General features: G+C 38.8%; 1 protein-coding gene across 17 annotated transcripts in view; it reads right to left on the bottom strand.

The window, feature by feature from the left end:
- MGA (MAX dimerization protein MGA) overlaps positions 1-27754 on the bottom strand; it is a 66024-nt gene that overhangs the window by 12699 nt on the left and 25571 nt on the right. For 9 of the 17 annotated variants that reach the window (XR_012775912.1, XM_075502763.1, XM_075502762.1 and 6 more), the window contains exons 6-19: positions 26840-26968; positions 25254-25352; positions 23690-24333; positions 22694-23051; positions 21473-21696; positions 20384-20524; positions 19891-19963; positions 17976-18496; positions 16182-16479; positions 13833-14468; positions 12929-13228; positions 9749-11451; positions 1529-1653; positions 92-143 (exon numbers count right to left, since the gene is read on the bottom strand). Coding sequence is in view for 15 of the 17 variants with exons in the window: in XM_075502763.1 (XP_075358878.1) it covers positions 92-143; positions 1529-1653; positions 9749-11451; positions 12929-13228; positions 13833-14468; positions 16182-16479; positions 17976-18496; positions 19891-19963; positions 20384-20524; positions 21473-21696; positions 22694-23051; positions 23690-24333; positions 25254-25352; positions 26840-26968 (5303 nt within the window). In the remaining 2 variants the exon portion in view is untranslated. Of the gene's footprint in view, positions 1-91; positions 144-1528; positions 1654-9748; positions 11452-12928; positions 13229-13832; positions 14469-16181; positions 16480-17975; positions 18497-19890; positions 19964-20383; positions 20525-21472; positions 21697-22693; positions 23052-23273; positions 23361-23689; positions 24334-25253; positions 25353-26839; positions 26969-27754 lie in introns of those variants that run through there. The other 8 variants (XM_075502757.1, XM_075502770.1, XM_075502760.1 and 5 more) reach the window with 7 other exon arrangements.

Raw genomic sequence — 27754 nt, 5'->3', positions numbered from 1 at the left:
ATAAATCGCATTAAAAGTTGCACTTGAGATGAAAGTTTATCTTTAAAATGGAGGTGTGATACCAAAAGGAAAGAGGAGAGCAAACATATACCTTCGTAGGTTTTTCTGATAATTTTTCATCCGAAGAATTACGAGCATGGTATCTGGAAGAAAGGTAAAAAGTTTTTCCCAACACTACTCATCTCATGCACTCTATCCTCATTAACTACATTCCAACAGCCTAGAATTGCTCATTTTTATCCCTTGAAATTAACTCTTCCTTGTATAACTACATGAAAGCAGGATACTGGTGAGCTTTCTCAAGAAAGTGAACTCCTATCTCCAATGCCATCATCCTGGAAAAAAATTCAGCTGTTTTGAAAGCTGTAAAATTATCCCATACTGCAGAAGACAAACTATTTCACTATATGCCAAAGAGAATAAATTCAGCCTGTGACTATTAGCTGCAGAAAGGGGTTTTTTTATTACATTTTGGTTCTTTTTTTAAAAAAACACAGATTCAATACAGATGGCAGAGCAATCCCTCCCCCACCAAGAACAACCAACCAAAATCCTCATATTACTATCCTAATATATAATAACAGATTCCTCATATCTCAGGAGCTTCAAGAAAACAAAGAACAATACACATTTGAAACAATTATCTTTCACAAAACATGACATCTGCTTTTCTCTCTCACTGAAAGATCTTCACAATTTATAGAAAAGTTACCTAAGGATAAAAGTTGAGCTGTATCTTTGAAGGAAAAAAAAAATAGGAACTATCTGGGAGGTATATAATATCACCAAACAGATTTTTCAATGTTTCTACAAAAAAATTCTTCAAACAAAAAGAACTAAGGATGCAACATGCCACATTCTCTTGTTTGGTGGAACTGAGAAATAGCTACGACCATCTTTACATACCTCAAGTAAGCCGTGTTTTTACTTTGCATTTTGTCATTATAAATGCAAGGGCAGCAACAATAACAAAAACAAAACAAAACAAATAAAAACAGAACAAAAAAAAAGCCAAGCTATCCAACCATGGAAGACTATCTGTAAATAGGAAAATACTTTCTTCGCTGGGGCGATGGTCCCAAAGACAAAAGCTTTCATTTACAGGATCAGGGATTAAGCCAATGACTGCTCCTGCCTAAAAACAAGAAGTCCACCAGCAAGAATAAACAAAACTTGAAAAAATCACATTTAAAACCAAGATGGCCTTGCTCATATTCAGTTTGCAGGAAGGGAGGCAATTCGCTCATAATAATTTTACATCACAAGATACACATCCCCATGAACAAATTAATGGGGGGGGGAGGGGGGGGGGGGCATGGGGCAGGGAAATAAGGCTAAGACACCTTGAATCTACTCTTAGTTCTGACAGCCCCATCCTCACAGACACTGGGAAGCACCAGCGCTCAGGACAACCTGACACAAGCCTTGCTTTATCTTACCATCACAATAAACCTGTTGTTTAATGGGTTCATTCAACGCCAGCTCATCAATAACATAAAAAACTGTAGTGCTCTCCAAGGATGCTTACTTCTGTTTGGAAGGTCGGATATTAGCAGCTGTGGCCTTCAGACGGGCAATGTTAATCTTCTCTGAAAGCTCCTCCACGGTCTCAATGTCCACCTGCTCGTCATCCTCACTGTATTCACACGCATCCTGGAACAGTTTTTGTTTTGTTTTTTAAAATGAGTATCTACTTAGCAATAGAGCTCAGGCCAAAACAGTTTCACTTCAGTCTCAAAAGAGATTACATTAGAACATTAAGAACCATTAAAGAATCAACATCTCCAGCTACACTGGCCAATAAACAGTCCTAAGCAGGTGGTTATTTTAACTGTCACTTCGAGGAATTCCTCCCACTAGCAACTCTGCAAAATGAATTTTGGTAAGGGCAAAACCCATCTCTGTCATTTATGCTTTTACTATAGTTCAGATAAAAAGCTTTCCCAGGGCAGAGCTTTCCTGCCTCCATTTTCAAATAAGATTAAACTGCCTTTACTTTACAACCTACTACTGTAGACTCTTGCTAACTAACATTTTTTTGACACGAGTTGAGATAGTTGTCACCTTGGTAATGGTCTCTCATACCTAAGATAGCAACAGTCAGAACATCATACAACTGGGCTTCTTTGGGTCATACAGTAAACTGCTTACATGATGAAGAGTATGATTTTTGGCTCTTTCCAAAACTCTGCCCAATAATTATTTTAAATATTTATGATATTCTGAAGAATACTTTTTCTCCACGTTTGCCTGGCCAAGAAAACTTGCTGCCATCTGTGAAGCCAGAGATAGAGAACAACTGCAGTGCTGTAGCAACTACAAGAGTTAAGTATCAATCTTGTGGCCATTTGTAGTACCAGGCGATTCCCCTCCCCCAACAAACAAAGCAAGCCTTATTCAAGCAATTTTTTGTATTACAGTTTTTATTGAAGTTTTTTATATTATAATCTTTGGTCTGCTTACAGAATGCAGAACTCTTTCTTCTCCTTAAGTAAGAAAATGTAATTATACTTCCATTCTGCACTTTATTTCACCCAGTTCCCTGAACTAATCCAATCTTGTCCTCCTCCTATTCTTGTCTTCTGTCTTTCCTTCCTTCTCTTTGTCCTTCTTTTCTTTCTTTTTGAGGAGCTGCAATCTCCTTCTCTGAACTGAATACTTACCTGAAATTGATGTAAGCAGTTAATCACAAAAAACACTAAGTGCAGAACGGGGGGGGGGGGGGGAAGGCAATGTGCAATACTGGATCAGTAAGTGGCCTCTAATAAATGCTTTTCATGGTACTGATTATTTAAAGTTATCTGCAACTCACACTGCTGTTTTAAGAAACTCTGATTAGAAAGGAGAAGGTGTTGCACTTACTCAGCTGACCACAGATTAGGCTATATACAGCTCTATAACAAAAACAAACAAGAGGAGCCTAAATTACCACACAAGCGTAACTATCAAGTGGTTACGGATACACATTTCCAATCATCAGTCATGAAATTTACACCTGTGAAATCTGCAGCTATGTTAAAGGTAGTCAATTTATAACCAGACAGTAAATCTTAGCTGACAATTTCCTTTTTGACAGAGAATCAGGATCTCTAATAACCTAATGTTTGATACAGTATTTGGCTTCTTCATACTGACTAAACAACCTTGTCTAAACCAAAAAAGGAAGAAAAACACAACCCCAAAACCCACAACTCACAGCAGGGCTATCTAAAATTCAAAGAACAACATAAAAATTGCCACCTTAATTACTGACACCACAGAGCGACCACCATTGTGAATCATGTTGCCACATAAAATTATCTGTATTTTTTAAACCTTGTGTAATACATCATCTCCCATGGCTGTGTGATCGAGGCTACAGAAAACTGAAAACAGAATCAGTATGAAAAATTAAGCAAGTTTGCCCTCCTTTGCTGAAGGCTACACTGGGGATAACTTTTGTAAAGTATAGCAATGTATACTTTGTAGCAATGTGGCCTTTAGTGATGTATATAGTGAGTGTATGCATATATATAAATATGGAAAAGGGCGTATATATTTTTTTTAAAAGTGTGTGTATATAGTACATATATTTTAGTGTCTACGTACATACACACACACGTATGCAATACTGCCTGTAGAATCTTCCTTTTTTTTTTTTTTTAAGAATTAAACCATGCAGCATCCACCCCCTGTAAAACCACTCTCAAATATTCTCAAGTCTTCCATCACCTTCCATTCATGTCATAAGGCGTCCTACAAAGTGTTGGTAGTATAGATTCTATGTAGAAATAGGTATAAACTTCTAAACTACTCACTTGCAGAGAAGCTGACACCTCTTCCTGTACTACGAAGTATCGAGATATTACTGCTGAAACAAAGAGAAGTGATGCTCAAGTTATCAGCTATAGCTGCTAGATCGGAACAGAAAAGAATCCTTACTTCTACAAGTTGCTATGCATACTTCCATGTTATCTACTATGCACACTCCCATGTTAGCTACTGTATCTATGCTTGTAAAAAGTCATGTCTTTTGAAAAAGAAAGAAGAGCAAGGAGAGTGACCTTCAATGAGAAATTACTAGCCTTAGAGAACAATCTCACTCTTTCTTTCAAAGGTATTGTTAACACATGCTGACTGTAAAGACACCATTCTTCTCTGCCCAGGAAAGCAGCTCTGATCTCTGGTGAGTTCTGTATTTGGAAAGGAGGAGATAAATAAGTTATGCTACTACTACTACCTTCTGGGGTTTCTTGCAGCTTTCCTTCAGAGCAGCTATGAATCTGTATTACGCCATGACAGTTCTTGTTATGAGTATAAAGAGCAGCATGGAGGTAAAACAAATTCTCATCTGACTTTGAAAGTATGGTACTGGCACTGGCAGGAACTTAAGGAAGTGCTGTTTCTCTCTGTGCATGAAAGCCCATAAAATCCTTATTTGTTCCATCTTGTAAATATTCTCCCACAAAGCAAGACTCGTTAGCAGCGGGACCAGGTAGAGCACAGAGAAAATGAACTGTCTTTACCAAGTAAGCAGTGCATCACTTTGAACTTGCCAGGCTGATCAGGAGCTACATGTCACCACTGCTCCCCAAGACAGCAGGAGAATGAAAGTCAGGAGGCACCACGTCCCTGGGACCTTGGTGAAGTCCAACCAAATACTGCTTGCAGTCTAGATCCAGAACACATATGCAGGAGCTACTGAAATTGTGACCAAGTTAAGACTACATTGCATTTCAGCATAGGTATTTCAACAACTTTCAAACACTGCCTGGGAACAGCATGCAGCTTTGTTTCATGTCTGCTGAGTGTCTCCATATGCTTACAGAAACTTAAGAAATCTTTTAAGTTCTACTATATAAAATTTCACTTGAAGAATATCACTTATGCAAACAGCGAGCAATTTTTCAACAACTCCTCCTCACACTTGCTTTATTTGTTACAGACTTTGTCAAGATCCAGTTTTAATGAACAGGAGCAACTTTTTGGATGCACTTTTTTTTTTAATCAAGTAATTTTGTTCCTAAGACAATAGATGCATCCAAGTTGCCTTTAAGTCAATTCTGTAGCTTTCCATTGAAAAGCAAAGACTGACCCATTTGCACAAGGTCACACAAAGGCAGGAAAATCAAAAACACAACTGAAGATTTCCAAATTCTCCAGAAGTCCTTAATTGCTATGCCAGGGTTCACAGAGTGAACTAGAGGATGTACTAGAGGACACAGAGTGCTGAAATTTCAAGAATTCCTCAGCTGAGGAGAAGAACATAAGCTTGAATCTGAAATTAAAGTCTACTAACTGGTAAGAGTGGAGGGAAGGGAAAGCAAAAGAAAAGAAGTTGGAAGATACCAAAATTACACCATCTCCCCAGACACAGACCTTCTGGTGAGCTACAACAGGTGATCTAAACATGTAGCACAGCTGCTTCCACAGCCTTTTTTTAATCCTCCCCAGGGCCTGATGAGAGAAGGAAAAGCATCATAAAGCCAGAGGGAAAAAAAACTGGCTGAGCAAAAATTATTCAAAGATACTATTTAAATTACAGAACTACTGCATAGATACATGCCATTATGTTGAAAATATTACATGTGCGAGAGGTACAGGGTTACGTCATTTTAACAGGTCACATTTTATGACAACATAGTTGTATTTAATTATACATAGAGCACTTCTCATTCTTGCCTGCTCTCCTGGGTCATCCATAAAGCCTCCTTGATGCTGGAAGCCTCCTGATATTTTCTCTAGCTTTTCCATTTTATACAGCATTGTTGCTGTGATTCTACATGCAAGAGATGCATACTGTTTTTCTTCAGTGGGCAGGACTACCGTGTCTAAACTACATTTGGACATCATTACACTGCAGGGAAGGGGGACATGCAGGGTAGTTCAAAAGATGCCACAATCCAGAGAGCGAGGGAAAAAAACCCAGGAAATTATAGCTTACTGTAGAAACACTATCATGGTAAAGCTTTTGAGTGCTGACAAGTTACATTGGGCTAACCAAAGGGTTGATAGTAATTATCCAGCTATAGCTGTTCTCATGGTGGAACTTTCTACATGCTATCATACTAGAAAAATGGTATTCAAAACCCGAGACGTGGCATCTTTTTCATGAAAGACAGGGAAAAAAAATAGAAGTAAAAACTCTCCACTGCCCACCAAGAACTTCACATCTTTAAGTTTACAAATCCTGAATGTGGACATACATAAAGCAAAAAATATTACTTTTTTCATTCTTACATCTAACAACAAAGGGAAAAATGCTTCAGGATGGTAAATCCTTCCTCTCTATCTGTGGCTTCCTAACAACAGGAAAAATATCACAATCATGAAGATCAACAGAAGTCCACTGAAGTTCTGCCATAAGAACAGCTATTCCTATGCAAGTACTGCCAACCCATCATAGGCTGAACCCTAATCATAGGCTAGCATGACTTCTTGTTGGGGTGCAAAACTTTTAAAATGCTTGTGGAAGCCCTACCTTTCTAGCATCAGTCTTTCCACAGGTCCTGTAATTACAAAACTTCTAAATGCCTTTGAGCTTGGAAGAGTAAAATACCTTAAGGAATGGAGACACAAGAGGAGCAATCCTGCACTACAACAGAAGTTCAAAAGTTGCTACAGGAATGTCAGCACTTTTCCCTCTCTGCATTTCAACACCTGTTTCTAAGCAGTCTCCTCTTACTTTCATCTGCCTGTTCCTGGCAGCCTACACCCCTGTTGCTGGTTCCTGAAGAGCAAATTCCCTGATGGCAGAGGGTCCTCAGTGACAGGGCTGAGAAAGGAGGGTAGATGACAATGGATGTCATTAGACATTACCCAAGCAAATGCCTCATCTCTGGATCTGCCTTCTATGCTACTCTGTCTGCAGATTTCACACATGGTCTGTACCAAAAGCTTAGAACATGCAAGAGATTGTTAGAACTTAAATAGTCCACAAAATATGTCACTTGCACTTTTTATTAAACTTACAATGTTATAATAATTCATAATGGTTCCTTATCATCTTAATGTTCAGCTCAGAAAAAGAACGATTGAAAAACACATTTTAACAACATTTAAAATACAATAACTTGCCAGACACAGAAACTGTTTAACCTAGTAAGTTAAATGGGACCATGGGACTCTATCTGTAGCATTAAAATACTAGAACAACCCCCGGCATGGTTTTGGCTTAAGCCAACAAGCACTCATGTGAACAATTCACAGACACAGTCTGTGACTTAGCCCAGGCCAAGCAGTCATTCTCAACAGGAACTTTGTGTGCAATCATGCCCTGGAGATCAAGATTTCAACATCATGTCCCAGACCATCACACTTGAATTTGTTCAGACAACAGGTCCTGATATTGATTAGTATGCCTATACAGATATTCGCAGGTTTTATTCACGTCACCAAACCCAAGATGATCAACCCTCCTAAGCTTCTCTTGATGCAATCCAGGGTAGGAAATGCAAAAGGACAAAGACACCATGTCAGGAAGTTTCTCTCTTTTTGTTGAGTAGAGGCAGAGTCTACAAGAGTCTCTTAAGTCAAGTACACAAAGTTAGCACAAGGTGAGGTCATCTGAGGAGCATCAGTATGCCAAATTAAGAACAATTAAGTCATTACTGCAATGAGAACCAGTGTGGGGAATGTACTAAAAAAGAAACAGTAATAGCTACTACAGGTAAGCAGCAATCATCCTGACTCTCACTGGAGTTTTCTGGGGGTTTTAATGGCTATTTCCTGAGTACCTAAAACCAGTCCATATTCCAAACTAGTAGTGAAAGAGCTGTCATTAGCATTTCCACTAAATGAAATTATTAGCGGACACACGTGTAGACTTTGCTTCTATGTTTCCACTAGTTTAATGAAACAGATAAACATCCTCTAGTAGTCTGTTTATATGATCTGTCTTCATCCAGTCTGACAAACAATACCAGTGCAGCCTGTCTTGTGTGCACTACGCTGATAAAAGAGTACATCCCAGTGAAAAATAACAGACACTTACATGTTTAGATTTAAAACTGAATTCTCCATTAGGCATTGACATGCTAACTTAACTTGCAGGCAGCACAGACTAACAAAACCAAGAACCCACCCAAATTCCAGACAGGTTTTTACAGTCCTCGGAGATCTCATTCCTCAGCTTTACCGCTCTAGAACCAAAGCTAGTTTACTCATGTTTGTGTGAGCTTATGGTGAAGACATACCCTTATATGGCTTGCCAAAGCGTATTAGTCAAAACCTGCATAGTAAGTTTCTTCCAAAACAAACATTTCTTATAATCTCTGATAATTATTTTTTCATTTTGTCATCCTTTTGCAGGACAAAAGAAAATACATCTTTAAAACATCAACCCTGATAACAGGCTACTCTGTGACCTAGACGTTAGGCAGACATTTGTAGGCTTACCAACAGATTCCTAAGACTACCTTGTCTGGTAAGTTTATCGGGCATCAGGCACGAATTAACCATGGTTCTCAAAACTTGATGATAACTCTGCTGAAGTTATTGAAGGATACAGGAGTTATCAAACTGTCACCATCCAACTCAAGACAGCAACAGCTCAGTTTTCAGCTTGAAAGAACGTCCAAATATTACATCTGCTTTCAGTTTCCTCACCTTCATGCAGCTGAGATGCTATCATCTTGCCTGAGAATAGTGCGCTGGAATATGAACTGACTAGTCAATTTTTCTGGAAGTTAAATAGATTCTCTAAAAGCCAGAGTTGCTGACTTAATTGAGTTACTCTGGATATAGTTAGAAGAAAAAAAGAGAGTCTAATTTGGTTTTCAACTCCAAGAGGACTACATTAACACAAAAAGGCTGAAAGAACTATATACTTTCAAATTCCCGAAGACACTAACAATCTCTCCTATTGTTAGTTTGTTCTTCCATTCTTCTCCAGTTTAACCCTTCTCCTACCACTTTCATCTCCTCCCAAGAAATGGCTACCTTATTTCTTATGTCCATTTGACTGACTCACAAAACCACAATTTCATAAGTTTTAAGTAACAATGCACTGTTTCATAAGTCACATACTGATATATGAAAAGTACATCAAGGAGTTACATGGGGGATTGTTTTAATTTTTGGGTGAAATTTGATGGAAATTCTATGAGCATTAAAATCTAAACATATCCTAACTAGACTAACCACAATGTTTTACCCTTATTCTGTGACTTCTGGAGCAATTTGTTTTCTATCAAATATGGAATGACAGCTTTCACACACTACTTAAGTGTATTACTAAATTTCAAGAGGAATTAAAGGAGAGATTCAAACATTCCTTCCAGAAATAAATGTTAACTAAGGGCTACAAAAATTAAGCAGAAGGAAACAGCTTAAAATAACAGAAATACGAGATTGGCTACTACATTTTAGGATCATAAGTCATATTACAAGGAACCAAGTTGCTTGAGTAAGTACTGGAGGAAGACAACATGCAATGGTTCTATTACAGCTTGCTCAATATAACTCCCATTATCTGAAAAATGGACAATTTCTAAAAGACCACTACAATGCTACCTATAAAAAAGCATGCAACTAAGAAGAAATAACAGACATTTCCACCGGGAAGCCCAATCTAGACTTTCTAAAGAAACTGAAGTCCAGAACACAAATATCACACTGTGTCTTTCAAATCCATCGGTTGTGACATGTTTGCTGGTCAATTTAAAAAAAAAAAAAAAACAAACCAAAACAAAACAAAAACCACCAAAACCCAAAACCCCACAACAAAAAAAAAATCCCAAAACACCTTCATAAATAGTTAAATGCTTACCACTTTTTCAACATCTACTTCCTCTTCACTTGGGAAGTCAGAAGCACCATCCAGCATCTCATCAGCAGAATCATCAGTTTTTTCATCCTCTTCATCCTCATCATCATCTTCCTCTTCTTCCTCTTCCATATCATCAGCAGTTATGTCAATAGTGGGCATGTAACCCTTTTTGTGATGCCTGGCTTCCTGTGCCCTCTGTTCTGGCGTCAAGAAGTCACTTTTCTCAGATGTATCAGCTTTGTTATCTGCCTCACTTTTATTTTCTAAAGCGGGTACAATGCTAGATATTTTGCTCCAAGAACTGTTGACATGTGTTACAATATCATGACCTGGTTTTATTTCTTCCCGAGAATCAAAAGCATCTTGTTCTTCGTTGTTACTGCCTTTCTGCCTAGCTCTGTTTGCTTTGCCTTCCTCGGTATTGACTGTATGCTCTTCTCCTGAAGCATTATCCTGCTCTTTTGCAGAACTGATTTCAGACTTACTTCCTTTTCTCTCTCTTATGCTTTCTGCTTCTGTAGAGCCCTTGTACTCCTTCCTTCCCCTATCTGGCTGCTCAGCATCACCCTGGCATTCTTGTTTGTTCTGAGACAGTTCAGTCCCTCTCTGTTCCTTCTTGTTCTCCAGCTGTGTATCTTGCTCTTGTTGACTCTGTGACTGCCCAGAACGTGCCTTGTTGTCCTCCTTCATCTGTGTCTGTGTATCTCCTCCTTGCTCTTTTACTGGTTTCTCTTCCTGTTCACCATGTATTTGTTCCTTCCCATGGTTCTTCAACTGTGCAGTCTCCTGATTCTTGAGACTCTGTGGACATGCATTATCCAGAGGAGCAACTAGAGACTGATCTGATGACCCACAAACAGTTTCAGAGTTAGTTGAAACAGCCTCCATGACAGTTTCAGAACAGACAGAATCCTCTTTCTCCTCAGAGGCCCCTTTTTCTTCCTCATCATTTGGCTTCTCACTGATGTACGAATGGTCAGATGATATGACATCTGCGGAAACATCATGCTGAGAAGAGCAGCTATCATCACAAGAACTCTCTAGCACCTTTGAGTCCTTCTCCACCATCTCTAATGTAGTGGAATTTCTATCAGGTGCGATTGTGCCAGAAGCTGACTCTTCAACATTATTTGACTGGTTAACTGACAACTCATTTTCTTCTTGTTTCCTATCTGACACTGTGACCTCGGACTCTATAACTTCAATGTCATCTGACTGTGAAGCCTTCCCATTCTCCTTCTGCTGAGCAGCACCCGAGTCCTCTTTCTTGCATATTTTCCTGTAATCCTTCTTCATCTGAAGAGACGCAAAATGGTGAAGAATGGAGTTTGGCACAGTCTTCTGCCCTGGGAGCTGAAGTAAAGCAAAACTACCAGATTGTAAAGGTATGAGATTAGCAGTGGCAGCTGGCAGACCACCTGAGCTGCAGGTTATTTTAGACTCCGAGGCTGTTTGATTTGTCACACTGCTAGCAGCAGGAGAGATCCTCAGAGTCAGAGTGCCTGCCTGTGACACAAAACTTGTTACTGAAGGAAGAAGAGAAGATGCTTGAGTGGCTAGGTTAGATGAAGGGGATGACTTGGGTACTGCAGTTTGTACAGCTGAATTTGTGGCTGGAGAAGTGGAAGACACAGAGGACGTGGGAGAGACAGGTGACTCAGGAGGCTTAGAAGGTGCAGGCCACCGGATTCCTACAACAGATCCTGTGAGGAAAACAAAACATCAACCAATACGTCCTCAAAGCAATTTTTTTCTTTTAAGAAAAAATACATTCTTTCTTGATGCTGTACTATCAGTAGCCAGCATTCTCAAGGATCACAATGTAATCAGGTATTTGACCACAAGTTCTCAGTGAAAGAGCTGGTACTGCATAAAGGTATATGAACTGTTGAATTTTTATATGGAACACCCCAATAAAATACATAAGGTGGCTACTCTAAAACTAACAGATTTAATGATAAGTTCTAGCATTAAGAATTTTAATCAAAAAAGGCATTGCATTTAGTTAAAGTCCTCTACATTTTGCTTTCCCATTTATTGGAAAACAGGAAAATAGGGATTTTCTCAAAAAAAAAAATTTAATTTAAAAATCTTGGGTCTTCCTCAGAAAGAGACTTCCACAGAGAAAAACTATGACAAGATTACACGATTACACCACAATCTTTTTCACCTTAATGAACTCTTCTGCAGCTTTTCAGAACTCCATAAAACAAGGAGGAAAAATACATACCACCACTGGCAACTAGTTCTCTTGTACAGTAAAAGCCCCAAACCAGAAAGGAATTCAATGAACTTTTTGACTGATTCTTTACTACACCTCATGCTCAAACCTCAACTAAGGCACCGGATTATTTTCTCTTCTCCCCACAGTTTTGTCATCTACCATGCTTGCTCTCACCCCTCTCTTTTTTTTGTGTGCTTTCTCTGCCTCCCTCTCCTCAAGATGCTTCTTTATAAAGGGAAAACAGAAGAAATATCCTGCTGGAAAGTGAACATGGATTTAAGGTATATTTTGTTTATAAACACATTTTATTTACAAATATGTACAACAGTATGCTCAACAAGCATCCTACCTATTTTCTGTCAGATACCTGCAACTTCTAACTCTTCCAACCCTGTCTTCAACTATGCACTAGAGAAACAGCTGAAAATCAAACTTATTTTTCTTCTCACTCTCTAAGGAGGAAAAAACCCAGCAATTTTGTACTATAGTATAACATTTGATCTGAGTATTTGCTGTAAAAGCACAAACAAACCTGAAAACCAAACAAAAACAGAGTAGCACATCCAATGAGACACAGGTAACAGCTCATTCTTTTGAAGAGAATCTCCAGCAAGAATTATTTTTGAATCGCCAGATCAATAGAATTTAAGTTCTGACACTACAATGGACATGGCTCCATTGCCACACACACACAGACCCTTTTACTTGCTGCATAGAACTCCCAAATTTTGGTAACTTAGCTATTAACTGCACTTTTTGTATTTTAGACACATGCTATTTAAGTTGCATAACATCTGAATAATTAGACTATGTTCTTCAACTACTCACGCAGAACCAAATTAGACTCTGTTCAATTACTTCCAGCAGGGGAAAGGAGTATCACAGAAACATTTATTACATTGTTAATTTCTGGGTAACACACTGGTCAGTCGAGAAAGAAACACTGGACTTTGTACCTGGATTGCGGAACATCACTGGCTGCACACTGGGCTGGGCACCTGCAGCTCGAAACTGATGCAGAGGGACAAGCTGAATTATCTGCCCATTAGGATGTCTGAACAGGTTCACACCACCAGGGCTCCTGAGAGGCTGAAGGATCATCCTCTGCCTCTGAGCAAGCTGCGTGTTGTTTAGCGGTCGCAAAGCAGGAGATGTCTGATGTACTGGAATCAGCAACAATCGAGGTCCTATGCGTTTCTCTGTTCCAGGAGACATCTTCTGGGGAGTCTTACTTATAGCTTGTGGAGTAGCATCTTCTGAAACATTTTTGAAGTTATATAAAAATCAGCTTAAGAGAACAGCCTACAAATCAGGCATTATCCTTAATGAAAACAAGCACAAATATTCTGGAAACAACTGGATCTCTTTACATTTGTTTAAAAGCATTTTTTCTCTTTTTAGTCACAGAACACACATAGAACCAACCAGGCCAGAACAGTCTTTCTGATGCAGTTCCATCAACATTTCTCAACCATGATTCAGAAGACTTCCATGTTAACAATGAGAGAGTAATTCCATACCTACTTCTTGGACTCTATGCCAGCCGTGAAATTCTAACAGTCATAACAATAATTGTGCTATACATTTCTACGGGCCAAGAAATTATGTGAGACTTCCAGCTCATTTCATAGCAGTCACTGACCAGATAACTACATTTTTTTCCTCCTCTACCAGCTCAGGCTGGAATAAAACAAGCAACTTAAGAGATTACATTTCTTATGCTATTTCAGAAAGAAGGGTGAGGCAAGTGAATCTACATTTAAATTGGGTTCTACAGTTGCAGACTGTATTCCAGCTACGAAGGAGGCAGAATAAAAAAAGAAGCGTTTGCAGTAATAGCCCAAAGCACCTAAGCCTTACCTCTTTTTGGATTCAGTGAAGGACTTGAATTAACTCCTGATAGTATAATTGGAACAGAGCCAGCAGAGGAAGTTGGTGTAGTCACCACAGATGTAGCTGTTGCAGTTGTTGTTAGTACAACTGTAGAAGTGGATGTGGTGACAACAGGACAAGTAACAGTTGGTGTTGTTACTACAGTTTTAGGGAATGACGTGGTTGCTACTGGTGCAACAATCCCCGTTGCTTTTGGTATGTTCACAGTGGCAGTAGGAGTGGAGGATGAGGGAGTAGTACAGGTGTTGATTCCAGGTGTTGCAGGAGTAGCTGTGACTGTAATTGCAGGAGGAGAGCAGACAGGTTCATTAGCTCTTGTTTGGCTAGGAGTGGTCACGGTAGATGCTGCCACACTGGTACTTTCCACAGTAACTGGAGAAGTGGTGGTGGCTGTAGTGACCCCAGCAGAGACTGTGCATTGAGCTGGAGATGGCCTTGAGGGAACCACAGGAGCAACAACCATTATCGGCGTAGGCTTGATACTGAACTTCTGTGGCCCTGACAGAGGCTGGCGTGTGCTCGCTCCAGGAATTTTCTGCTGTAGAGTTCCAGCTTTGTTCATCACAAACTGTGTGAACACACCACCAGGTGAGGGTCGGGCAGCTGCAAATAAAAACTTGCAGGTCAAAATTTTAATAGATTTCCTATTTGCCTTTCATGAGGTGCTATAATTGTAATTTCAGCATGAATTTGAGCCTCCATTTTCTTTGTACCTTGTAATTAAATTGAAACCTTTATGGCAGTCCTGAACATGCCTTACATATTAGAAATACATCTGCTTTATTCCGCTTCTATAGCTTTTTGTTGCATTTCTTCCTGGCCACGCAAAAGAATCAGGTCTTGAAGGGTTGTTCTTTATCATGAAACTATGAACAGACAATTCGAATTACAGTACAGGAAAAAAAACCACCTAAGTGAAATAATGGGCTCAAACTATTTTCTAAACCTCAAATTCTTCCTGTAACAGCTTGTGCGATCTTCCTCTTTTCACTGCTTCTTGGTTTTCATCCCCCTCCTACTGTATCTGCATCTTACACAGGCATGGAGGAAGGGGGTGGGAGGGAGATAGTGTGCCATGTCCCCTTCTCATTGCAGTGACATTTATGTCACTGGATGGGACAAATTTAACCAATGGGAAGTAATCACTATTAGGAAAATCCACTCCCTCATCCCTTGCTCTCCAAGGGATCAGAATACTGCATCTATATCACTCCAGATGCCTACAGATGAGTACAACAGCATTGAGATTATGGAGCAAGCCCAACTTAAATATTGTAGTTATTTATGCATATAGCATTTTTACACCAGAATATGCCAGAACACTTAAGTCATATATGCAACAACCACTTCACCCATCAATGAAATGCAGCCAGCTCTTTAATATTACATAAACACACAAAACAAGAAGTTTTATTACAGGACAAGAAAACAACACACCCATTTACATAGCAATGAAAATTTAGGCAGAAAGAAATAAAACAATCAATCAGAAATTATGCCAGGACACAGGTTAACATCCTTTTCTCTTGCAAAGCTTCTTCAGATCTTTAACGTGTGGGAATATGTGGATGGGCACTAGATTTTTATTTTTTTTTTTTTTTAAACTCATGCAAAATATAATAGTTAAAGGCAACTTCCTCTCTTGCCATGCTGGGGTAACCATTTCAGTACCAACTGAGACACAAGTACCACATGCTTCTTGCGATACTCTTGGTTTTTTTTCTTTTTACTCAAAGTGCTGACTAAGTCCAACCCTGTTTAGCTTGTGAAATCCAATGAGATTACAGGCTGGTGTGGTTATTGGCTGCACACCTGTTGTTTCGCTAATCCAGATTTGGACCATCTTGTCTTTCACTGCTGCTTCACGCATCTTTGGTGGTTCACAAGAATTCCAATTATAAGCGCAACATCATCAGAAAAACTAACAGCGAAGAACCACAGATTAGAGTGATCCTTTACTCATTTTAAGTTAAATCGATGTTTGATGAAAAGCAATTAGAAATCATAGTAAGGAAACTCTCAAAACAAAAATCCAAGCTTAACATTCAGCGTGTCTCCATCCACTCTTCCTTGCCTCTTGAAAATATGCTCTAGTAGCATTAATAAAATAACTAATAGTCAACATCTGTAATTTTATTCTGAAGTCAAAATAAAACTTTCTGCTTTAAAGAGGTTATTTATGGCAGAGGCAGTTTAGGTAGGCAATGCAGCCAAAGGCAGCATGCACTGTTGCACAGAAATCAACAGCAATGCTGTACACTCACTTTTTACTTCAGCTTCACGCAATTTAAAACACAGTAATAAGTTCCAACCTACCTATCTGTCTCTGTGCTGGGACATGGGTTTTCAGAGTCGTCACAGTGGGGGTTGAAGTAGTGCTGGTGGAAGATGTAGTTTTGGGAGTTGATGTTGTGGGCACCTGGACTGATGGTGTCCCAGAAGCAGCTGCTTTAGCATTGGATGCTACCTTGGAGATCACAGTACTGAGGGTTGAGATATCAAGTACTGTGGGTCGCAGCCTGCCTGTGATATAAGCTGCTAGCCGATTGGCGGGATGTAATGCCCCCATCTGTCCCAAAAGCAGTTTGGCCTGAGGATACCTTTTATCATTAACCTGAAAAAAGTGGAAAAGGGAAATTTTGTGAAAAGAATGCTAATTCACCACCTCTGGAGAGGCGTTTCATTCCATGGGACTTCCAACTGTCCTTTGCAAAAAACCACTGCAATTCAGAATGGGAATTCCTAATTTCCTTACTGCCCAGGAGAACTTCAAACAACTCCCTTATATCTTTATAACACGGATTTTAGATGCTACTCAGACTCTCACATAGAACCACAGAGTCCAAAGGAGCATGTGAAATCACTGAAATTAGATAAAGTGAAGCTAGCACTTATGTTTCCTGTTCCTTACTTACACTACAGTTCCAAATAAAAATGGGTTCCCAAATTCAAGGACAATTTTGGATAAAATTCTCAAACCTAATGAACCCCTAGCATCACAGAAGAAAGAATACTTATGTCGTATACATCGGGACAAAACTCTAAAGAGCTTGTAAAAGCTTTACCAGCTTTTTTCTTATCTGTACTGTCATTTGATACTGTAATTAAGGTATGATGAGTTGTCTAACTTCAAATTCAGAGTTGTAGGGGTAACTGACTGCAGGGGAGAAAAGAAACAGAACATGTTTCTGAACGTCAGGCTTTATGCCTACTGGTCAATGGGCAGTTTTGGTAGTGTTGCATTTTACTTTCAGGTAGTTTGATAATACCTTCTAAAAGCCAAATATATTTAACACACTACTAAATAAGGTCTTGACTCTTTTTATTGATCAACTTTTATTAAAAGTAAGAAATCTCCCCCTACATTTTTTGTCTCCACTAGCTTCCCTTTGTGAGGGTACCCTATCTGCAAGTGTCGTGAAAATAAATTTTACTTATTTTCCAATTCATATTCCTTCTCTGAAAGTGATGTTACTATAACCACAATTACTTTGATTGAAAGAGATCTTCATCCTAGCCCTACAGTTCCTACCGCCAACTCCTAATACCAGCTTGGCAGCATGAATCTGCAGGGAAAGGACTCACTTTGAACGTAGGATTATGAAGTCTCTTGATAAGCAACATATATTCTGCAAAGAGGACGCAGGCTATTAGTGAAGATTAACAGTAAGCTGCAGCAAAAAACAATTTAATGTTTACAGTTTCATTTTAAAGTTTTGTCCCAGTGTACACTTCTTCAGAAAATATTATTTTTGTGGCCTCTAACAGCCATTCATTTACAAGTATCTGTCAAATGCATCTGCAGGCAGTTTTCCAAAGCACCAAAAAGATCTTGAGAGACATTCTGTACTTGGGCCACCAAGACCCAAATGGCCAAAAGGACAAGCTAAACCATCAGATTTCAGACTTCCAATCAGATTTCCTGTTATTGAGTCTATCTTAAAAGGGACAAGCTATGGAGAGGCAGGAATGCCACCAGATACTAAGAATCCTTGTCTGGACAGGCAAAAGACTCAGTAGACAAACTAAAGAGTGTTCTCCCCTTCAAGGGGTTCTGGGATACTGGATGAAACTGAATCTAATCTCCACAGTAAAGGCAGAGGGACCCACCTGAATCAAGCCTGAGGGGCTCATATTAGCTTTGCGTTTGTAGACGACCAGCTTTCCCGCAGGAGAAACCCCTGCATAAAAAGGCAAGCCTTTGCCCCCATGCAACTTCTCCCGCAGTTTGTCCAATGTGTCTGCCCGCAAGAACTTTAGATTTTCTGGGTTTTTGCGTGACGGCACTCCACTATCAGGAGTCTCCAAGACAGGTATCTCAGGCTTCTCGTCCTTGTCCTGGCAGGACGGCACTGAAATTTTCACTCTGGAGGAGTAGACAGGAGGGTGGTTCTCATCCTGGACCTTGTGTTCCGAAGCCAATTCAATAATGAAGCTACCCACTTTGAGGCACTGTGGCACGTTACTGTTGATATGCTGTGATAAGATGGTCAAGATCTTATTGTGATCTTCCTCCCAGCTGCAGTCAGAGATAATCTCGATAAGTTTGGTTGGTCCACCTGGAGTGGTGTGATGAACATAGGAGGTGGAAGAAGAGTCCCCCTCACTACGGGAAGACCACCAGCTTTTCTCTGAGAAAGAATTGAAATAGGTTTCTGCAATACTATGGCATTTTAATCACCTGGATATTCAAACAGTTTTATTCTGCCCACACCTCCACCCTTGTCTCAGCTGCAGGGCAACAATAAGTAAAAGAACTGTTCAAAGCATCACTTCCCCTTGCAGAGCTTCACAAGCAAGCAAAAACTCACCGCAAAACTAATGTAACTATTTCTCACAGTTTGTTCCCTGCAGCCATACCATCTCAGGTTGTATCCCATTGCATCACAAGCTAAACAAAGCTGGGTTGTTTCAGTATATGGATGAAAGATCTCCAAGCAACACCAACATGCAGTAGAAAGCATCGCTGGTTATTCAAGAGATGGCACTTTTCTCTTGGAGTCAGAAAAGGACCAATGTCCTATAATAGCACAAGGGGCAAACGTGCTGCTAGCAGAACTGTCTTTTGCAGAAGATATATAACAGAAGCATAACCTTTTGTTGTCATTAGAGATCCAATGTCACTTTTTGCAAAACTGTAAGGATGTTGAGCCCTGTGTCCTGGCCATTTTAATTTCACCTACCAATTCACCAGCATTTTCAACTAGTTGTATTATTTTTCCATTCCCATCCTTAAACGTAGAGTGCGCTGTTGTATACATTAAACAGTGAAAAAATTCAGCTCAAAAAGGCAGCTGTATTTCATTAGTGGATGACACAATGCCTCTAGTATATGTCTCATTTTAAAGTTCATAACATGATTTGGGCCACTTCAGACTGAAGGAGAACACAGACATCTAGCCTACTTCTTTACAAACTAGAAACTCAAACCCAGTATATATAATGCAGCAAAACTTCAATCCAACCTTTCAACTTGAACTAAAAGAATTCAACATCAGACAACTCCAAATAAAGTATAGGCGCTTCCTTGTCCCATACGGTTCTAAGTGGAGAACACAAGGATCCCATCCCCACACACCACTTGGATATTTATTAATTCTTCAGTAACTACAAAGTAATAGTAAGGAAAAAAAAGAGGAAAAAAAAACCCCAGACAAACCATGAATAGTGATCTCCATTCCTTCCCAAGTATCTAATTATCACTCTTGAAGACACGTTTGCTGTGCAGTATTATCTTTTATTGCTGAACAAGCTACAGTAATACTGGTCATTTTAACCTTAGAGCAACAGCAAGTACTGGATATTTAGCCTGCTGTACCTCCCACGTGACACAACACACAACTGCTTAAGAAAACAGGAAACTGTAAGCACATCATAAGATTTTTATTGACAACTGTAATAACTCCCCCAGCAAATAAACTTTTTTTTCTTTGCAACTTTTTTAAAAAATAAACCCAACGCAAAAAAACCCACAAAAATGTGGAACTACCAAGAGGTCGAGTTACACTCAAGACTCAGATCTTACCTCCTGATTTATCAGTGTCTTTGTCTATCTCACAGGTTGCTTTCTCAGGAGACTGAAGCTCTGGTTCATGCTCCTGTGGGAGGAAAGAAATGCAGGAAAAATACTCATCCTGTATCGCTCTCCCACACTAAAAAGCACATCATAAAATAAACTGGTTCATCATACTGTCAACCCCGAATCATAAAACATATGCTAACTTTTACAATGTTACAATTTTCATCTTAGAACAGCTCTTTTAACAATGAACATCTAAGCCTTACATGATAATGCACTTGGCAGGCAGGAATTTCCACAGACAATTTCTATCATAGTAAGAAGATAAGTCTACCAGCACTGCTGGGTGATTTAGGCTCCAGGCTCCACAGCCCTATCACCATCAAATGTAAGTCAAGCCCTCATGTCACACAGGAGTTTCTGGGGAAAAAATTACTTCAACATTTTCAATATTTCTGCCTGTTCTATGATACATGTTAGTTACAGTGCGACTTCTTACCTTTATACTACAACTCTGTAAATCACTTTTGTCTTTTTGTTGCTTTTTCTCCTCTCTCCTGCGTTCATACGCTCGGACCCTTGCACAAGTCATCATACTTTCAAAGTACAAGTAGACAGGATCCTTGTCCTCCTCTCGAATCTACAAAAAAAAGGAAAAAAAAAGAGAAGAAAACATATCCATTCTAGATGCATATTAGATTAATGAAACAGTTTTGCTTTCTAACAACACTTCAATATTAATGCTTCAATAGTAAACGTCAAAAGAAAGGTCTAGCATTTAAAGCTGAATCTGCCCTCTAAGTATCCCATGGCCCAGTCTACATCTTGCTTACAAATTACATATTCAGGGCAGGGTGGAACAGAACCCTAACATCACCCCCAAAAACCCAAACCCATTCAGGTACTTTTCTAAGTAGGGAAACGAGTCCTAAGTGTCATGCATTGTTTAACATTATCTGGTATACATTAAATAGGGAAACGAGTCCTAAGCGTCATGCATTGTTTAACATTATCTGGTATACATTAAATAACAACTCTGGTATGTTTGTTCTTCAGACTCAGCTCTACTGCTGTTCTTCCTCTACTGCTGTTGTTGCTTTTGTTAGATACTAAGGTGAGGGCAGAGGCAAATGCAGATTCTTCCAATGTTGGCAGTGAAACCTCAAACAAGAACAAAAAAAGACTCCAGAACTACACTGAACACTGTGTGTCTGTATCCCAATTTTTTTTTTTTTGCAAGTAATTCATTAATTAGATAGGCTACATTATGTAGTTAATAACTTATACAACCATTACAGGACCAGCAATCATTTTGCCAGAAATAGCATGTATTATTGCATTTTTTAAATGAGGCTATTAGTGAATCATAATCACCTTTCACCATCTGCGTATTGCTACAGTAAATTCTCAACAGAAGATGGACACAGTTAAAAGATTTATACACAGTCAATTCACCCTAGCTTATCAACATATAGGGGCAGTCAATCTTAGGCTTTCAGCTCAAATGGCCTAGCACAGAAGCTTTTGGCAGTGTTTGTTTTAATTTTCAATACAAAGAAAAACAAATGCATCTCTTTTCCTTTCTTACCACTGGATTGGGTTTAGGAGTATACACTCTGCCTGCTTTCATTCCACTGGAAGATCTATGCTTACTAGAAAGCAAGACTTCGGGGTTGGGCAGTACCGCAGATTTAACTGGTTCAATAACAGATGGTGTTGGGATGTAAATTGGCTCTGGATCTATTTCACCTTCTACTTTCACCCACAATGGACAATTCCTAACAGGCTGTTCTGGCTCTGAGTCACAGATAGCTGAAAAAAAAAAAAAAGAGGAAAAACAAGAACACCTTACTTATAAATGAAACACCATCTAATACAGCAGTAACAGAAATTTTTGTTTGAGCCTGAGTTCTAGCCATGCAGCAATCACTAGTTCATACTGCCAGAGAATACTACTAGCTGTTTCTCTTGTCTCAAATTCTAGCCAAAAGCGACTGGGATTTGTCCACAAGAAAGAGGAAATGAAAATAAAATTATCCTTCACTAATCATTGTTTCTCACTTGTACTGTGATAGCAGATACAGAAAAACACTGAAGAATTCGTGATCTTCATTGATGCTGTATACTTAAAAATTACAAAACACCCCCAAAAAACCAGACTTTATACCACAGCTTTTCGGCAGAATTCATTTATTCCAGTGGAACAGCAGGTAACACTATGTTCGTTTTTAGCTATTGCTAAAAGTACTACTAGCAAGAAACTGAAAGTGTAAATCAATGGTCAATTTCTACCAATTTGGTTTTCTGAGCATACCTTAGGCCAGACCCGAAACTACTGTAAATCACCGTATTTCCACTGAAGTCAATGAACTATGCAGCTATATACAGCACTTGAAAATACAGCTCTAGATACTCACTTGATAAGATGGAAAGAAAACAGACAGTGAAGTTTACCAACAGTGGTAGCAGTAACTCTCTCATATCCTTAGTCTTTAAAGATACTTGGAGAGTTGAGCAAGAAGAGTTTAAATTATCAAAAAGAAACTCCAGCTATTTGATCACAAACAACTAAGTACTGCTAAAATTGCTGATCAGATAAGTGTTTTAAAAAAAAAGGGGGGGGGGGGTGTTGTGTTTTATTCCCTGCTAGTCAGCTATATGAAAGCAGATGTTGCAGACATCTCTTGGAATTCACTCCCAATTTCTGCATTTGGAAATGGCGTCACTACCACATCCTAATAAAAATGCCCACCAAGATAGGCAGTTTCTGCAAAGCTGTAAGTAATCACTTGTGCCCAGCAATACTCACTGTATTCCACCCTTTTTCTCTTCTTCTTCTCTTTCTGCTTCAGTTCATCTTCCTCCCCATCACCCTCTTCTTCCACTTCTTCATCCTCTTGCTGTTCTTCTTGTGATCCATAGAACACAAGATTTCCACGCACAGCCTTTTTCATTATTTTCTTATGTTTTGATCCTCCCTTCACCAGCAACACTCTTCTCTTCAAGCAAGTACAACCAAACATACAGTCTGGCCTGCGGCAGTGGGTAGGCTGACGTTTCTCCAGTGCTAGACTGGCACATATGCAACCCAGTCGACAGAAATCATTATTGCAAGGAGGTGCTCGTCGTCTTATTATTTTGTGGATAGGTTTGTTTTTGAGAGAAGCCTAAAAGAAGTTTTAAAGAAATATACACTTCAATTTTAGTAAGATTAAATCAAGCATATGTGAAATTGCTATTCAAAGTTATTTAGAATAACTCCTCCAACTACATGGTTCACATATGAATATTTGTCATCTATACTGAAGAAAAAAAAAAAAAACAAAAAAAACCAGAAGAGAGTTTGCATTTGAAGTCTCCTGAGAGACAATTTGAGACATCTAAATCACCTTGGTAATAAGTAGGATGTGAAGAAACAAGAGGTTATCATGTGACAACCAAGTTACATGACCAGGATTTTTTTGCAGTTAGTTCAGCTGAAAAAAAAAAGTGACAAACAGTAAGGAAATGCAGTTTCTGAATAGCAATTGTATTAACCAGAATTTTTAATGGTGAAAATTTGAGATAACTCAAATTATTAATGATTCATATCAACATGCTACTATCACAATTCATTTTTTCACATACTGCTATGTCAGCACTTTTCAACTTTCACTGCAAAGTCTACACCACAAAGGAACATCATGCTTTGTTATGCTCCTTCGCAGCTTCAGGATTATTTTCTGCATCTATATGCAACATCAGTTAAGTGCACAGATTTGGAAAAGCACCAGTACAGAAAGCAAGGAAACCATTACAGATCTACCTGAGCTGTAAGCAGCGTTGCCAGAGAGATGTCTGCTCGTTCTTCTGTAATATAGGTCCGTGGTTTGCCATCCCAGAGAGCACAGTCTTCCAAGTCCATTAACTTCACTTGAGATTTAGACAAACCTGGTGGACGAGCTGCTTGTTGCTGTTGTGGTGCTTGGCGCAAACTGATCTGTTTTGGAAGTATGTTTTCATCCAGAGCTGGCACCACAAAACTATCTGCTTGGTTAGTCAAACTGCTATTCGAGACAGACTTAGCAGCCTTTTCCCCTGATGCTGAAGATTTCTGCTTTGTAGAAAAAGGTGAAGGCAGTATAGGCTTGTAAGATGATTTTACTCTACTGTTTGTAGATGTCTGTCTGTTTTGAGTCTTTGTCTTCCTAGAGGTAGATGACAGAGGAACAGGCTTGAATGTATAAGATGTTGATGGAATTATGGTGGACTGCTTCTTTAAAACACTGTCGAGTGTTCGCACATAACTAGTGCTCTTAGTGGGAAGCTGATACACCACAGGAGAAGCAGGAGTGCTAGAAGAGAATCCCATACTCGTTTCCATCAACTTCCCTTCGTTTTCCAGGTACTCATCCAGCTTGTCACTACAGAACGCTGAGCGATTCTTCAAGGAACCTTCTGAACTGCCACCTAAACAAATAAAGAGCACTTTAACTAGCTCCTCGGAAAACATACTGACAAATCTTATAATAATTAAACAATACAGAAGAGGCAATACCTCTCTAAAAATACATATACAATTCTTTTAGAAGAGTACAACAGAGGCACGCCAAATATAATCCACTCTGAAACACAACCAGCTGTCTGAACAACTGTTTTTGTGGAGATTTTACACATGTATTCATTCACAAAAACAGTAGGCCTTCAACAGGCAGTGCTTCCATGCAACTTACTTCGTTTGTCCTGAACATGTAGCCTACCTGGTATACCACAATACAGCTGGAATACCCCAACACAACATTGTATGAAAGTGCAGAAGGTACAATATAAATAGTTAATCTAAATATAAAGTAAAAAATTGGCAAATTGCCAAATATCCATTTCTCCCTGAGGTAGGCCAAAGTAATCAAATATTTAAGGAATATCTACTCTAACTGGAGTTAAAAATACTCTGATATAAATGAAAATTACTCTAGCTTATTAGGGTCCATGGGCAACAGAATTCTCCAATTACCATACTTCCAAGTAAACTCAAAACTGGCGAACAAAAACAAAACTATTACAGCTTTGATCCTCGCTCAAGCCTTCTGTGTAAAGCAGAATACATGTAATTTTTTTTTTAATCTTACTCAGAGTAAGTTTCTCTCTTCCTTCATAAACCTCCATTCTGACCATGGAAGCAGTACCAAAAAATTCTTTATTCATGACAGTTTCAATATAAAAAAAATAAATCTCTCATTAAGACACACACAACTACCAAATTTCAAGATCTATGGAAGGTCAACAAAAAGGCCATGTGTTGGAAATATGTACATTGATCTCTTTTCCTTTTTTATTTTCCTTTTTCTTTTTTTTTTCTTTTTCTTTTTTTTCCTTTTTTTTTTTTTTACCTTCATTTCTAGAAGCACCATGAAGCTTCCCTCGCCAGCCTTTGATTTTTGTGAAATCATTTGTCTTTCCTGTCCTGGAAACAAAAGGAAATCCTGTATCTGGAAAAGAAGAAAGCTAGCCTCAGTTTATGAACCAAGCTTGATTGTATCAATGTCCTAGCAAACTCTGCTTATTTCTTTTCAGGGATAGATAAACAATAGTAAATCAAAAGGCTGAATAAAGAGACTTGATTTTTACTTGTTTGTTTGGGGTTTTTTTTGTGGGTTTTTTTTTGGTTGCCTTTAATTAACAGAATACTTAACAAAGCCAAGCTTCCTGTGGAGTTCTGCTCTACGGTCATGCATCTGCTATCCCACACAAAAGATGTCTTCTCCTCTATTTTCAGTTTTAGTCTCCTTAGCAATGGTGCAAGCAGTTGATTCCAAAACTCAAAATGGGCAAATCAGCAAGTTATTAGGCTAAAATGGAACAGGCAGGCTTTGAGCTGATACTACAACCTCTCTCAGCAAGGGAAGTAATTTGAGTCTCTCCCCTCAATTGAGCCAATGACTTTTAAGGCCTGTAGAAACTTCATTTACCTTTTGCTGTTCTGTCAAATTCAGCTGAGTATTAATTAGGGGTAGACACGGGGAATAATCACAGAAGGCAGACAGCAACATCTGTGTCAAGTTATCCATCAGCTCTGGGAGCTAAGTTGGAATGTAAAAATACTAATAGTATTTTTATATACTACTAATAAAAACTGTGTGGCTGTTTTACATACCGCTAGGCTAGAAATAAATGCATTTCACACTAAGCTGACTGAGGTCTTCTGAATTGAATCTGCCTTTTTTGCAGCATAAACAAAGCTGAGATACAATGTCTGCCTCTTTACCAGCTCCCAAAAGTAGCAGATTAAGACAGACACAGTAATCAGAATATTGAAGTAGGAGAAAGAGGTAAGTAGGATAAAGATAAGCACCCCTACACTTTGTCCAACCAGTTTTTTATTAAAAACAGTATCTACCAGCAGTATTAGAATAATAGTCACATTATAATGAGAAATGCACTTGTTTGGATACCGATTAAGTTTAAAAAAGCACAATTGGTCAGCACTTTTGTAATAAATAATTATCATGAAGTTATAGATTAGCCCCCAAGTGGCGCCTCAAGCTCTTCTGGAAAGTTCTGATACTTAGCTCTGTGAAAGACAACTTTTTTGGTTTTGCATGTGAGCAATATCAGAGAAATGTAGATTGCTTACGCTTTTTCTGAGCTGTTTGAGAGTAGTTAATGTGCATATTTACATTTATAAAATCCAGCTCCAAGAGACAAAACATGCCCATATAAAACAAGCTAGACAGACACTATTACTGGATCACAACCACCACAAAAATGAAGGCTAAAGACAATCTGGCCGGAATTACTCAGAACTCCTTGGCCAGTAACCGCATAATGATTTAAGGAAATTCTCACATTTTGTCATTTTAATACTGCTTTAATCTCTTTAAGATATCACGTTCAACTAAATGGCCATTCCCTCCTTCTGATCATTGATAATAAAAAGGTAATACGTGAGCTTTCAGCAAATTCATATTCTACCCACCTGGAGAATTGGGATTGGTTCCTGGATAGCTCCACAAAGAATAATTTGAGTAGGAAAGAGGAAGCTGCACACCCAAGTATTTCAAGTCAATGCTCATTGTTGGGTCCACAGAATTCAACTTCAGTCCCACTACAAGAGGCAAGTATCAGTAAATGTCTCAATGCAGCAAGATGTTAGGAAAAAGAAAAAGTCAAGATATTTTCTAAAAAAATAAACCAGTAAGTTATATACAGGCTTTTCTAGTATTCACCCACCTTTTTAAGAGACCTGAAAAAGAGCATTAGCAACTGTTACTTATACTGGATTTGCAGCAGGTATGAATTAAAGAGTATTTTAGGGAACATGAAATCAAGAAAAAAATTGAATTCTTTTCATAGTTTTCTTGATTACTACTGAAGTTTCCACGTAAATTACCAAAGTGCCACTGTTGTAATAATTCTCACAATAAAAGTTCTTGTTTATTTATTTTTTGAAGAAGTTAGCACTGTTTACATCCTTGAAGGCTAGAGTTACTGCCTGAACCAACCCAGCTGACTATTTGACATTTCATATCACTACATAAATTATCGATCCTGCCGGCGGTACTTACACACCCCCTTCTATACTGAAACCTATTCTTGTGCAAGAACATATAGCACACACATTTCAGTTTCAACCAGCAATAAGAGACAAGAGCAAACCACATATTAGTTCTGAAGAAGTGTGTGCGCACATTTGGAAATTATGACACAAAGAAAGTTGTATTCAGACAGCGCTCTCAGGACTAGTTCATCAAATGATCCAGATCTCAGTAGGGTTTTTTTTCCCCAGGCGTGGCAGTTTAATAAAAGATTTTTTTTTTTTTTTTTTTTTAAGTGGGGGAAAAACAGCTGTAAAGACACTAAATAATCCATGTTGCTGATGCCACCACAAACA

Source organism: Mycteria americana, chromosome 5 (genome assembly GCF_035582795.1).
Source record: "Mycteria americana isolate JAX WOST 10 ecotype Jacksonville Zoo and Gardens chromosome 5, USCA_MyAme_1.0, whole genome shotgun sequence".
NCBI lineage: Eukaryota > Metazoa > Chordata > Aves > Ciconiiformes > Ciconiidae > Mycteria > Mycteria americana.
The sequence above is the reverse complement of the archived record's forward strand: the minus strand, read 5'-3'. Positions and strand labels throughout refer to the sequence as shown.